The 15,151-nt window shown below is 45.1% G+C and overlaps 1 protein-coding gene across 2 annotated transcripts in view; it reads left to right on the top strand.

Annotated features, from left to right (window-relative positions):
• LOC138662963 (zinc finger protein 250-like) overlaps positions 1-15,151 on the top strand; it is a 72,531-nt gene that overhangs the window by 36,647 nt on the left and 20,733 nt on the right. For both annotated transcript variants that reach the window (XM_069748985.1, XM_069748986.1), the window contains exons 6-10: positions 12,187-12,336; positions 12,466-12,612; positions 12,696-12,819; positions 12,903-13,000; positions 13,199-13,289. In XM_069748985.1, coding sequence (XP_069605086.1) covers positions 12,187-12,336; positions 12,466-12,612; positions 12,696-12,819; positions 12,903-13,000; positions 13,199-13,289 — 610 coding nt within the window. The remainder of the gene's footprint in view (positions 1-12,186; positions 12,337-12,465; positions 12,613-12,695; positions 12,820-12,902; positions 13,001-13,198; positions 13,290-15,151) is intronic.

Below are 15,151 nucleotides of genomic sequence, written 5' to 3'. Positions count from 1 at the left end.
CCAACACTCCAGGGGCAGTGCTACTTATGGGCCAGGTACCTTCCTCTGTGACACTGGTCAATTTCATAGCATCACCTTTCTCACGGTTCCAATGCTTCTCCCCATTTCCTGTAGCACCGAGACTTGCCCTTGCTAGGGGTTCCTCAGCCGTCTCACTCCGCAGAGCGACGTGGCTGAGCACTCCTGTACTTATGGACACATTAACCTTTGCAGAAAAATCATTATTAGGGTCAGTTGGCACAGGTATAACATTTTCACCATCAATCCTAGGGAAAAAATGGTTATTAGATGCATCATTACATGATAAAGCATGGTCAGGTAACACATGCGATTTCCCATCATCATCATCAGGGTTAACGTTACCCTCATTAGCAGAATGTCAGGAACGTAGTATGCAACCATCCTCCCCAAATCAGTCCCCAACAAAACATCAGTGGGCAAATTTTCAGACAGCCCCACTTCCTTCACCCCGCTCCCGGCACCCCAATCAATATAAACTCGGCCCATTGGCAAGGGACAGCTGATGCCCCCAAACCCAATGACAGTTAGGGTTTTCCCCGGAATGATTTCTTCAGGGGCCGCCAGTTCGGGTCGGATGAGGGTTCGTTCAGCCCTGGTGTCCTTGAGGCCTGTAGCGACATGGCCTCCCACGGTGACGCTGTACGTTGTCACACACCCTCCCAGCCACCCCACCCACCAAAAGAACTGCTGTGTTAGGCCCTGGGGCCTTGGCTGCGGGGTTCTTCTGCTTGTCTGGACAGTGGGGACTGATATGACCAGTCCGCTTGCAGAAGAAACACTGGCAAGGTTCGGTGGTAGGTCTGGTGCTGTTGGCCACGGGGACAGGACCTCTGGTGTGTTGGCAGGCAGGGGTACTGGCGTTGGTTGCAGGCTTACTCCCTCTCCAGCTGGTGGTGACTAGCTTCCGCACTTCCGATCTAATGTTGGCCTCATAGGCATCGGCAATCTGCGCTGCTTTGGGTTCTCTGTCCATCACGAACTGTCGCACCTCAGCTGGGCAAAGATGTAAGAACTGGTCTTTGATCATCAGGTCTCGCAGCTGTGCAAAGGTGGTCACTGACAGTCCTTGGATCCACTGGTTAAAGTGGGTCCTGAGTCCATGCACCACATCGCCGTAGCTGTCGTGTGGGCCACGTTGGAGGTTCCGGAACTTTCTACGGTAAACCTCAGGTGTAAGCTGGTACTTTATCAGGGCCTGCTTGATGGCCTCATAGTCACCATCTTGTCCTTGAGGGAGGGCAGCAAACGCCTCCAGAGCTTTGCCTCGCAGCCCTGGTGTCAGGTATCGTGCCCATTAATCTGTAGGCAGCTGGTACTGTCTGCAGGCTTTCTCAAAGGCCCGCAGAAAAGTGTCCAAGTCCCCGTCCTTTTCCATAACAGGAAAGTGATCGGGCCGGGGCTTCGGTATCTGAGCGCTGCAGGGCTCACGGCTCCGGACGGTGGAGGGCATCCCCCCCCTGCCAGAGCATCTCCCGTTCATGTTCTCGCTGGGCTTGGCGCTCTGCTCGCTGGGCCTCCCGCTCGGCTCCCTCAGCCTCTTCGAATTGCAGGACCAGCTGCAGACGTCTCTGTGTCATCTGCGGAGCATTGTTGCAGAGCCAGCTGCAGGCGGAGATCTGCGCTCCCCTGGTTGCAAGTAGGGCTGGCATTCAGTGGTTGAACCTCTGCGGCAGCACAACCTCTGCTTGTGCTGGCTTCTGCGGCCTTTGGGCTCTGTGGCCTGGCTTGGTCTGCTTCAAATTGCACCAGTTCAGCGACCATTTGAACCTTGGACTTGCCATGGGAGTTCAGGCCATGGTACGTGCATATCCCAGCAAAAGTGTCCTCCTTCTGCTGGGCGTACCAGGCTTCTCCTTTAGCAGCCATGGTTGCCAAATAAAAGATAGGATAGAAAGACGTAGAGAAAGGGAAGGGATAATTACACCAGTACACACAATTGTCTCAGGGCTAATAAACACTGAGTCCGTTCTCCAAACTTATTTGCGCAGAGTCCTCGCAAGATCTTTGCAAGTTTTTAGTGAGAGGAATGATCACTCAAACCAAATCACTAATGCTCTAAGATCCCACCGCTTTGCCACCAATATGTCACGATTCACACCGTGACCGTCACCCCCATGTCACGGATTGGGGTGACTTTAGGCCAACAGATGGCTATCACGTGTGCTGGGGGCTTATCTTAGTTACCCCTCCACTGCTACATTGTGATGAAAAAACACACACAAGGCTATTGACCTCTTAGTTTATAGCAGGGGCTTATTTTAGGTATCCCACTGCTCTGCAATATACCACGAACTGCAGGGATTTATGTATATCCCGCTTTACAGTTCCGCCTGAACTTGCAGCTCTCTGGCGCCCCCTTACCCTCAGGTCAGATTAGGTACTGCACCTAGGGTAATTAGTCGCCAGAAAGGCTGCCTGCTATGTACTGGCTATTGGGCACGATTCAGCAAGGCGATATAACTACTACCACGCAGGCAGGAACAATAATTATCAACGCCGCAGTCGCTACAACGACTCCAAAAGGCACAGCACACGGTATGCTGCCACCAGCTTTGATTAAACGGGTCCGAAGCTAACCCAAAACAGTAGTGTAATTCCCTTCAGAAGACTTAGGGTACGTTTTAGAACAGGAAGAACGAAACTAGTATTTTATGTATTTTACTCCGTTAAAATTAAGGCAGTGTTTATAAAAAGATGTTACAATATGAGACAATTAAAATATGTACAAACTAATTATAAAATAAAGGGATTAAATGAGAAAAGGTAAAACTCACATGTTCTCAGGTCATTTCAGGCAAAACCATGCTGATAGGCAGTGCTCCAAAATATCCCAATGCATAGTACAGCTCCTCAGGCAAAAAACTCAGACCAAATTCGGACTGCAGGCTGGGTTAAGGGTAGCGACTTTTAAACCCCAGCCTCGTGACCTCACAAAAGGGCTGGTTAATGATATTCCCTGAGGTCAGAGATCTTTACGTTCTCAGACCCTGGAGACAAAGAAATTCCTGACTGAGAAGAGAGAGACGACAGGTGGCTTTGCAGGATTGGTCACCTGCAGTTTAAAGCCACACCCTGCTCACACACAAGCTTCAGGTTACCCAGTGTCTGCCATAGGGCTGGTTTGTTGTATTCAGGGGGGGGGGGGGGGGGGGAGAGGGGGTGTTTTACAGCTGCTATGTGTTTTTCAGGACCATGGTTAGAAGTGCAAAAATCCCTCAGCTAAACACAGAGTGAAGGGGGGTCAACGCCCACCCTATGGTGCTAACAGGCAGAGAAACTAAAACTTATATTATACATTTTCCTCACAACCACTATACCCCCACACACAGTATAATGTTCTCATAGTACCCTTTTACCCCCACACACATAGTATAATGTTCTCACAGTACCACTATACCCCCACACATGGTATAATGTTCTCACAGTACCGCTATACCCCCACACACAGTATAATGTTCTCATACTACCGCTATACCTCCACACACAGTATAATGTTCCTACAGTACCTCCATCCCACCACACACAGTATAATCTTCTCATAGTACCGCCATACCCTGACACACAGTATAATGTTCCTACAGTAACTCCATCCTACCAAACACAGTATAATCTTCTCATAGTACCGCCATACCCTGACACACAGTATAATGTTCCTACAGTAACTCCATCCCACCACACAGTATAGTCTTCTCATAGTACCGCCATACTCCCACACAGTATAATGTTCTCACAGAACAGCTAAAGCCCCACACACAGAATAATGTTCTCATAGTACCCTTTTACCCCAACACGCATAGTATAATGTTCTCACAGTACCGCTATACCCACCACACACAATATAATCTTCTCATAGTACCGCCGTACTCCCACACATAGTATACTGTTCTCATAGTACCGCCATACCACAACACACAGTATAATCTTCTCATAGTACCGCCATACCCCCACACACAGTATAATTTTCTCATAGTACCGCCATACCCCCACACAGTATAATGTTCCTACAGTACCGCCATACCCCCCCACACAGTACAATGTTCTCATAGTACCGCCATACCCCCACACACAGTGTAATGTTCCTACAGTACTGCCATCCCACCACACACAGTATAATCTTCTCATAGTACCGCCATATCCCCCCACACAGTATAATGTTCCTACAGTACCTCCATCCCACCACACACAGTATAATCTTCTCATAGTACCGCCATACCCCCACACAGTATAATGTTCTCATAGTACCTCCTTCCCACCACACACAGTATAATCTTCTCATAGTACCGCCATATCCCCCCACACAGTATAATGTTCCTACACTACCGCCATACCACTACACACAGTATAATCTTGTCATAGTACCGCCATACCCCCACACACAGTATAATGTTCCTGCAGTACCTCCATCCCACCACACAGTATAATGTTCTCATAGTACCGCCATACCCCCACACACAGTATAATGTTCCTGCAGTACCTCCATCCCACCACACACAGTATAATCTTCTCATAGTACCGCCATACTCCCACACAGTATAATGTTCCTACACTACCGCCATACCACTACACACAGTATAATCTTCTCATAGTACCGCCATACTCCCACACAGTATAATGTTCTCACAGTACCGCTATACCCCCACACACAGTATAATGTTCTCATAGTACCCTTTTACCGCCACACACAGAGTATAGTCTTCTCATAGTACTGCCTTCCCCCCACACACAGTATAATCTTCTCATAGTACCGCCATACCCCCACACAGTATAATGTTCTCATAGTACCTCCTTCCCACCACACACAGTATAATGTTCCTACACTACCGCCATACCACTACACACAGTATAATGTTCCTACAGTAACTCCATCCCCACCATACACAAGTATAATCTTCTCATAGTACCGCCATACTCCCACATAGCATAATGTTCCTACAGTACCGCCATACCCCCACACACAGTATAATGTTCCTACACTACCGCCATACCACTACACACAGTATAATCTTCTCATAGTACCGCCATACTCCCACACAGTATAATGTTCTCACAGTACCGCTATACCCCCACACACAGTATAATGTTCTCATAGTACCCTTTTACCGCCACACACAGAGTATAGTCTTCTCATAGTACTGCCTTCCCCCCACACACAGTATAATCTTCTCATAGTACCGCCATACCCCCACACAGTATAATGTTCTCATAGTACCTCCTTCCCACCACACACAGTATAATGTTCCTACACTACCGCCATACCACTACACACAGTATAATGTTCCTACAGTAACTCCATCCCCACCATACACAAGTATAATCTTCTCATAGTACCGCCATACTCCCACATAGCATAATGTTCCTACAGTACCGCCATACCCCCACACACAGTATAATGTTCCTACAGTACTGCCATCCCATCACACACAGTATAATCTTCTCATAGTACCGCTATACCCCCACACACAGAATAATGTTCCTACAGTACCTCCATCCCACCACACACAGTATAATCTTCTCATAGTACCGCCATACCCCGACACACAGTATAATGTTCCTACAGTAACTCCATCCCACCACACAGAGTGTAATCTTCTCATAGTACCGCCATTCCCCCACACACACACAATATAATGTTCGTACAGTATCGCCATACCCCCACACACAGTATAATTTTCTCATAGTACCGCCATACCCCCACACAGTATAATGTTCCTACAGTACCGCCATACCCCCACACACAGTATAATGTTCCTACAGTACCGCCATACCCCCACACACAGTATAATGTTCTCATAGTACCGCCATACCCCCACACACAGTATAATGTTCCTATAGTACCTCCATCTCACCACACACAGTATAATCTCATAGTACTGCCATACTCCCACACATAGTATACTGTTCTCATAGTACCGCCATACCCCCACACACAGTATAATGTTCCTACAGTACTGCCATCCATCCCACCACACACAGTATAATCTTCTCATAGTACCGCCATACCCCCACACACAGTATAATGTTTTTACAGTACCTCCATCCCACCACACACCGTATAATCTTCTCATAGTACCGCCATACCCCCACACACAGTATAATGTTCCTACAGTACCGCCATACTCCCACACACAGTATAATGTTCCTACAGTACCTCCATCTCACCACACACAGTATAATCTCCTCATAGTACCGGCATACTCCCACACAGTATAATGTTCTCACAGTACCGCTCTACCCCCACACACAGTGTAATGTTCTCATATTACCCTTTTACCCCCACACACATAGTATAATGTTCTCACAGTACAGCCTCCCCACCACACACACTATAATCTCATAGTACCGCCATCCCACCACACACAGTATTATCTTCTCATAGTACCGCCATACCCCCACACACAGTATAATGTTCCTACAGTACCGCAATAACCCCACACACAGTATAATCTTCTCATAGTACCGCCACACCCCTACACACAGTATAATGTTCTCATAGTACCTCCATACCCCCACACACAGTATAATCTTCTCATAGTACTGCCATACCCCCACACACAATATAATGTTCTCATAGTACCGCCATACCCCCACACACAGTATAATGTTCTCATAGTACTGCCATACCCCCACACACAGTATAATGTTCTCATAGTTCCGCCATACCCCCACACACAATATAATGTTCTCATAGTACCGCCATACCCCCACACACAGTATAATCTTCTCACAGTACCGCCATACCCCCACACACAGGATCATGTCCCCACAGTACTGCCATCCCCCCACTTTCTAATGTTCCCACAGTACTGCCCCCTACATGCACAATATGGTACCATCAACCTCACTGACTACCTCCGACCACCGACAATTAATAAATTCTCACTTAGCCTCATTCTTGGTGCAAATACTAATGAACCCAGGATCTATGAGATATTTCCATACGATAGTTGGATAGGCAGGAGTGTATCATCCATAAAGGTAGCCCACTCGGTTGCTATGGTGCCTATGAATTGACAGGGCTCGGTGGGGTGTGGTATTGGTCGCCCTCTCCTTCCCATCATCACAATGTCAGCGATATCCACATTCCCATGACGGTGATACCGCTGAATAGATTAGTGAATCAGGGAGTGGAAAGCTCCTGATCCACCATTCAGCCATATACCGATCATACATCCTCCATCCCATAGTCCAGTGCCCATATACCCATCACACATTTTCCATCCCATAGTCCAGTGCCCATATATCCATCATATCCTGCATCCCATAGTCCAGTGCCCATATACCCATCACACATCCTCCATCCCATAGTCCCGTGCCCATCAGGAGGGCGTTAAACTAGAAGAAGAGGGGACGGGAAGAAAAACATTAGACTCGAACAAAGAAGACCCAGGAAAACATACTCAGAAGGGAGGTAAGAACATTTCTAAAACAATCCACAGCGAGGAGATTGGAACAAAACAAAATCCTCTAAACTGCATGCTCGCAAAAACCAGAAGCCTGACAAACAAGATGGAAGAACTAGAAGCAGAAATATCTACAGGTAACATTGACATAGTGGGAATAACCGAGACATGGTTAGATGAAAGCTATGACTGGGCAGTTAACTTACAGGGTTACAGTCTGTTTAGAAAGGATCGTAAAAATCGGAGAGGAGGAGGGGTTTGTCTCTATGTAAAGTCTTGTCTAAAGTCCACTTTAAGGGAGGATATTAGCGAAGGGAATGAGGATGTCGAGTCCATATGGGTCGAAATTCATGGAGGGAAAAATGGTAACAAAATTCTCATTGGGGTCTGTTACAAACCCCCAAATATAACAGAAACCATGGAAAGTCTACTTCTAAAGCAGATAGATGAAGCTGCAACGCATAATGAGGTCCTGGTTATGGGGGACTTTAACTACCCGGATATTAACTGGGAAACAGAAACCTGTGAAACCCATAAAGGCAACAGGTATCTGCTAATAACCAAGAAAAATTATCTTTCACAATTGGTGCAGAATCCAACCAGAGGAGCAGCACTTTTAGACCTAATACTATCTAATAGACCTGACAGAGTAACAAATCTGCAGGCGGTCGGGCATCTAGGAAATAGCGACCACAATATTGTACAGTTTCACCTGTCTTTCACTAGGGGGACTTGTCAGGGAGTCACAAAAACACTGAACTTTAGGAAGGCAAAGTTTGACCAGCTTAGAGATGCCCTTAATCTGGTAGACTGGGACAATATCCTCAGAAATAAGAATACAGATAATAAATGGAAAATGTTTAAGAACATCCTAAATAGGCACTGTAAGCGGTTTATACCTTGTGGGAATAAAAGGACTAGAAATAGGAAAAACCCAATGTGGCTAAACAAAGAAGTAAGACAGGCAATTAACAGTAAAAAGAAAGCATTTGCACTACTAAAGCAGGATGGCACCATTGAAGCTCTAAAAAACTATAGGGAGAAAAATACTTTATCTAAAAAACTAATTAAAGCTGCCAAAAAGGAAACAGAGAAGCACATTGCTAAGGAGAGTAAAATTAATCCCAAACTGTTCTTCAACTATATCAATAGTAAAAGAATAAAAACTGAAAATGTCGGCCCCTTAAAAAATAGTGAGGAAAGAATGGTTGTAGATGACGAGGAAAAAGCTAACATATTAAACACCTTCTTCTCCACGGTATTCACGGTGGAAAATGAAATGCTAGGTAAAATCCCAAGAAACAATGAAAACTCTATATTAATGGTCACCAATCTAACCCAAGAAGAGGTGCGAAACCGGCTAAATAAGATTAAAATAGATAAATCTCCGGGTCCGGATGGCATACACCCACGAGTACTAAGAGAACTAAGTAATGTAATAGATAAACCATTATTTCTTATTTTTAGGGACTCTATAGCGATGGGGTCTGTTCCCCAGGACTGGCACATAGCAAATGTGGTGCCAATATTCAAAAAGGGCTCTAAAAGTGAACCCGGAAATTATAGGCCAGTAAGTCTAACCTCTATTGTTGGTAAAATATTTGAAGGGTTTCTGAGGGATGTTATTCTGGATTATCTCAATGAGAATAACTGTTTAACTCCATATCAGCATGGGTTTATGAGAAATCGCTCCTGTCAAACCAATCTAATCAGTTTTTATGAAGAGGTAAGCTATAGGCTGGACCACGGTGAGTCATTGGACGTGGTATATCTCGATTTTTCCAAAGCGTTTGATACCGTGCCGCACAAGAGGTTGGTACACAAAATGAGAATGCTTGGTCTGGGGGAAAATGTGTGTAAATGGGTTAGTAACTGGCTTAGTGATAGAAAGCAGAGGGTGGTTATAAATGGTATTGTCTCTAACTGGGTCGCTGTGACCAGTGGGGTACTGCTGGGGTCGGTATTGGTACCTGTTCTCTTCAACATACTCATTAATGATCTGGTAGAAGGTTTACACAGTAAAATATCGATATTTGCAGATGATACAAAACTATGTAAAGCAGTTAATACAAGAGAAGATAGTATTCTGCTACAGATGGATCTGGATAAGTTGGAAACTTGGGCTGAAAGGTGGCAGATGAGGTTTAACAATGATAAATGTAAGGTTATACACATGGGAAGAAGGAATCAATATCACCATTACACACTGAACGGGAAACTACTGGGTAAATCTGACAGGGAGAAGGACTTGGGGATCCTAGTTAATGATAAACTTACCTGGAGCAGCCAGTGCCAGGCAGCATCTGCCAAGGCAAACAGGATCATGGGGTGCATTAAAAGAGGTCTGGATACACATGATGAGAGCATTATACTGCCTCTGTACAAATCCGTGAATTCAGCAGGAAAAAAGAAAGAAACCAGAACGTATCGTTCCTAATCACGTCTGACCACTTTTAACTAACAACCCAGCATAGCCAGCCACTAGACTCTAAAACTTAACATTTAATATGTATACCTCTAAAATTATGTGTACTTTAAAAACAATTTGGTGCTCATGTTTAAACGTGCACTAGACAAGAAAAATGGCATGATCTCACCCAATTGCTGTCTCTCTTCTTGTTATAGATTCTTGTGCTTATTGAGAGCACGGCATGGGACGGAGACCAGTAGACCTTTTCCAATGGGAAAAGGTCTACTGGTCTCCGTCCCATGCCGTGCTCTCAATAAGCACAAGAATCTATAACAAGAAGAGAGACAGCAATTGGGTGAGATCATGCCATTTTTCTTGTCTAGTGCACGTTTAAACATGAGCACCAAATTGTTTTTAAAGTACACTCTGTACAAATCCCTAGTTAGACCGCACATGGAGTACTGTGTCCAGTTTTGGGCACCGGTGCTCAGGAAGGATATAATGGAACTAGAGAGAGTACAAAGGAGAGCAACAAAATTAATAAAGGGGATGGGAGAACTACAATACCCAGATAGATTAGCGAAATTAGGACTATTTAGTCTAGAAAAAAGACGACTGAGGGGCGATCTAATAACCATGTATAAATATATAAGGGAACAATACAAATATCTCGCTGAGGATCTGTTTATACCAAGGACGGTGACGGGCACAAGGGGGCATTCTTTGCGTCTGGAGGAGAGAAGGTTTTTCCACCAACATAGAAGAGGATTCTTTACTGTTAGGGCGGTGAGAATCTGGAATTGCTTGCCTGAGGAGGTGGTGATGGCGAACTCAGTCGAGGGGTTCAAGAGAGGCCTGGATGTCTTCCTGGAGCAGAACAATATTGTATCATACAATTATTAGGTTCTGTAGAAGGACGTAGATCTGGGGATTTATTATGATGGAATATAGGCTGAACTGGATGGACAAATGTCTTTTTTCGGCCTTACTAACTATGTTACTATGTTACTATACCCATCACACATCCTCCATCCCATAGTCCCGTGCCCATATACCCATCATACATCTCCTCCATCCCGTAGCCCAGTGCCCATATACCCATCACACATCCTCCATCCCATAGTCCAGTGCCCATATACCCATCACACATCCTCCATCCCATAGTCCTGTGCCCATATACCCATCACACATCCTCCATCCCATAGTCCCGAGCTGGGTGGCGCTGAGCAGGGAGTTCCTGGAGATGTGCTGTTATGTAACCTGGCAGTGCGGCTCTGTGTGCGGCCGCTGATGATGCAATTTTCTATGCCGGTAATAATAGAGCGCGGCAGTAATAGAGGAGGGGGATTCATTTCTGTCATGTGCTCTCTGCTCCTTTCTGGGGGGCAGACAATGGCTGGAGCTTATGTTCCCGGGGATGATAGATTTCTCCCATCCGGTCAGTGTCTGCTGAGGTGTTGTGGAGCGGGAAAACCGCTGCTCATGGCAACCAATCACAGCTCAGCTTCTTTTAAACAGCTCTGGTAAAATAAAAGATGATTAGTGATTGGTTGCTATGCTATGTAGAATGGGCGTGGCTTGACACATACATACATACACTCAGCTTTATATATATATATAGTTTTTTTTTCTTTACGTTGGAGGGCCCAATTCCAGCTATTGCTGTCGGACCTGTGATTTCTATCTCCTCCACTGTGTATAGGATAATAGAGTATAATAAAGTAGTTATGGACGAGACTTAACTAACATTGTGCAGTGACTCTGCTTTCCATATAGTGATGGATATTTCTTGTAGCTGAAACTATGATGTTTTTCACTTTAACCCTTTGTTAAACCCCTCTGATCAGTGCGACCATACAACATACAAGCCTCTGATGGCTCCAGTGATGCCCTGTGCTACTGTTACGTGATAGAAGATTACAGTGCGGGGAAACCTTCATATAGACGGCCGGTGGTGATGGAGTCAGTGACCGACTCTGGCCAAATCTGTCTCTAGCGCCGTAGTAGAAGATGAAGATGTCGTCCTCATCATGAAGTAGTTATTTCTTATGTCGCGTGTAATGAATATCTCCTGCAGTATTGCTAATGCCGATTCCAGGGTCGGTAAATGAGACGAGAATTAGCGTTATGGAAGATGAGTCTATGAGGAACGTATTCAGCTGCCGACTCCGAGGAGGAAACTGCTTGTTGTCTGTGGCCTAAATATATAGGATTTATTAGTAGATGTAAAGAAGGAAACTAAATACTGTAAAATAATAAAATAATAAATCTCCTCATGTTTCCCTTATTATCTCCAGTAATTGTATTATTACACAGGATTCTTATGATGTTACATCGGCTCATCTTCTCATTCAGGTCTCTACAATATCGGATCCTCTCAGTGAAGATCTTCTACAAAAGAGAATTTTCCTGATTTTCCCATCAAAGATGGATATGGACAGAGACAAGATGGCGGAGAGGATATTACACCTCACCCTAGAGATCCTCTTCCGGCTTACTGGAGAGGTGAGAGATTCTGATGACATCACATTACATCATTCTTATCTATGGGAATAACAGATGGACAGAACTGGAGAGGTGAGGACTCTGGAAATGTCTGTAGTGAGATTTATTAATGTGTCTCTCCATTACCAGGATTACACAGTGGTGAAGAAGACCTCTAGTGATCGCTGTCAGGACCCTGTGTCTGAGGGATGGGGAAGACCCCTGATCCATGAGGACATCAATGACCAGAAGATCCTAGAACTCATCTACAAGATGATTGAGCTGCTGACTGGAGAGGTGACACTGCTGGGAATGATGGGACATTATACAGTAACACTATGAAGGGATCGGGGGAATGACGGTATCATTGTATGTGTCAGGTTCCTATAAGGTGTCAGGATGTCGCTGTCTATTTCTCCATGGAGGAGTGGGAGTATTTAGAAGGATACAGAGATCTGTACAAGAACGTCATAATGGAGGTTCCCCAGCCCCTCATATCTCCAGGTAATAGACAGGACTAAATACACACGGCCTATAATTATCTGTATGTAAAGAATGAATTCACTCCCTGTATGTGTTTCCTCCAGATCTATCCAGTAAGAGGACAACACCAGAGAGATGTCCCCGTCCTCTTCTTCCACAGGACTGCAACCAAGAAGATCCCAATGTTCCTCAGGATCATCAGGTAGATGGAGAGAAGGTGTCAGGAGATCTCCCTTATGATGTGTAGACGCCGGTGAAGGTCTTGTGCTCAGTCTTGTTTTATCCCCCAGTATTATATGTTTTATACTTGTGTAATGAGAACGGTGGAGATGGCAGGATTAGAGCTGATCATAGATGTGACTTCTCCATCTGTCGGTGACTTTTACAATATTTGTTTCAGGGTGAAGATCTGACCCATATTAATACTACAGAGACATATGTGAGGGGGGATGAGTGGTGTAAAGAGGAGATTCCTACATATGACTACCCAGGTGAGTAGTGACCACTAAATACAGAGAGGTCACAGATTCTTCTCATCAGCGGCTGTGGCTGCTTTATCGGTGGTGTAGTCCGGCCGTATTACCATGATCACCATTTTACCTCTAGACCACAACATTCTCCTTCTATACACTGACCTGAGAGACTTCCTGATCATCACTGCGCATGACAGGAAGCCTCTCAGGTCTGGAGACCCGGATGTAGTCATGACTACATCAGGTCTCCATGGCAGCGATCGAGACCACACGTCATGCCACGGGGTCTAGGATCCAAAGGCAGAGGGGCTGTCGGCCCATGTAGTGAGGGATCAGTGACCTGTCATAACCCAATACAGATGGATATGTAATCAGAGCACCACATAAAGCCCCGCCCACAGCCCCGCCCCAGAGCACCACATGAAGCCCCGCCCACAGCCCCCCCCCAAGAGCACGAGAGTCTCATTAATGAAAACTACAAATACATATTAAACAACAACCACCAGACGGATTTCATCACCAGGTATCAGTGTAATCAGTATAACGGCACCGACCTGACAGTGTCTGTAGTCACTGAGCACAATCCTGCTGACAGGTTCCCTTTAAGACATCTCTGCTCTGCACTATTATACGCAGTTCTCTTTAAATGTGTAATATTTCTTCTTCCGATAGATTGTGAAGTCACCGAGCCCCGTGCTCTAATTCCCCCAGAGAGGTTTCACCACTAGCTGCTCATTTATTACTCATGGAGACTGTTCAGTTTGAGCATTTCAGTAGATGTTATTGTCTATAGTCAGTTTTTGATTACAGTAGTGTCCAGAATCCTCTGATTTATCCTCTTCCAGTTTTGGGTTCTTAATCCGGCCCCATTTTTACAATCTGACGTGTGTCACTTTATGTGGTGATAACTTTGGAATTATTCACAAAGGATAATAGAAAACAAATGGATCTTACAAATTATTTTCCATCTTCTCACAATACCCTACATACGATTGTACACTACTCTCTGGGCACATGGCCGTGTTCAGAAGGGAAGGAGCGCCATTTAGCTGTTTGACTGCAGATCTAGCTGGAATAGTTTGCAGACACAATGTATTGGGAGCACTGTTCATGGTCAACTGGCAGCTCAAAAGATCTCCACCATGAACATGCTTGGCGCTATCTTCTCTGCTTTCCATATCCCAAGGATTGCCTTACTCTTCGCCCTTTATCACCATTACATGGATCTGGACTTACACTGGGACCCCTAGGCTTGGACCATGGTGTTACCTGCTATTCTGTGGTATTAGATGGCAAGAAGAATAGTCAGGAAGCTGGGTCAGAACCGGAAGGACAGAATACAGAATCAGAAGACACAAGTGTTGTCAGTAAACGGGCCACGGTCACAACAGAAAACATACACAAGCCGCAAGCTGAGCACAGAGGACTGAGCCAGAGGAGAACAACGCTGTTTCTGGCAGATTCCGGCCATGTGCTTTGAGCTTTAGTAGGGTGTGGTACTTTCCAATTGACTGAAGTAGGGAGCAGATTACTCCAGCTGGACAGCAGGAACAGATTCCAGATGAGATTGGACACACCATATGCAGAAGCCCTAATATGACTAAATGGCAGAAAACTAAAATAGTCGAAATCTCCATAAAGTGATTCCATTTTATAAATTATTAACTGAGGGTTATAATCTATACATATGTGGTCAAAATTGTTGGTACCCCTCGTTTAATGACTGAAAAACCCACAATGGTCACAGATATAACTTGAATCTGACAAAAGTAATAACAAATAAAAGATCTATGAAAATGAACAAATGAAAGTCAGACATTGCTTTTCAGCCATTCTTCCACGGAATTAAAAAAAAAATAAAACTCACAAAATAGGCCTGG

Source organism: Ranitomeya imitator, chromosome 2 (genome assembly GCF_032444005.1).
Source record: "Ranitomeya imitator isolate aRanImi1 chromosome 2, aRanImi1.pri, whole genome shotgun sequence".
NCBI classification, from domain to species: domain Eukaryota; kingdom Metazoa; phylum Chordata; class Amphibia; order Anura; family Dendrobatidae; genus Ranitomeya; species Ranitomeya imitator.
This window is presented reverse-complemented; position numbering and strand designations above follow the sequence as displayed.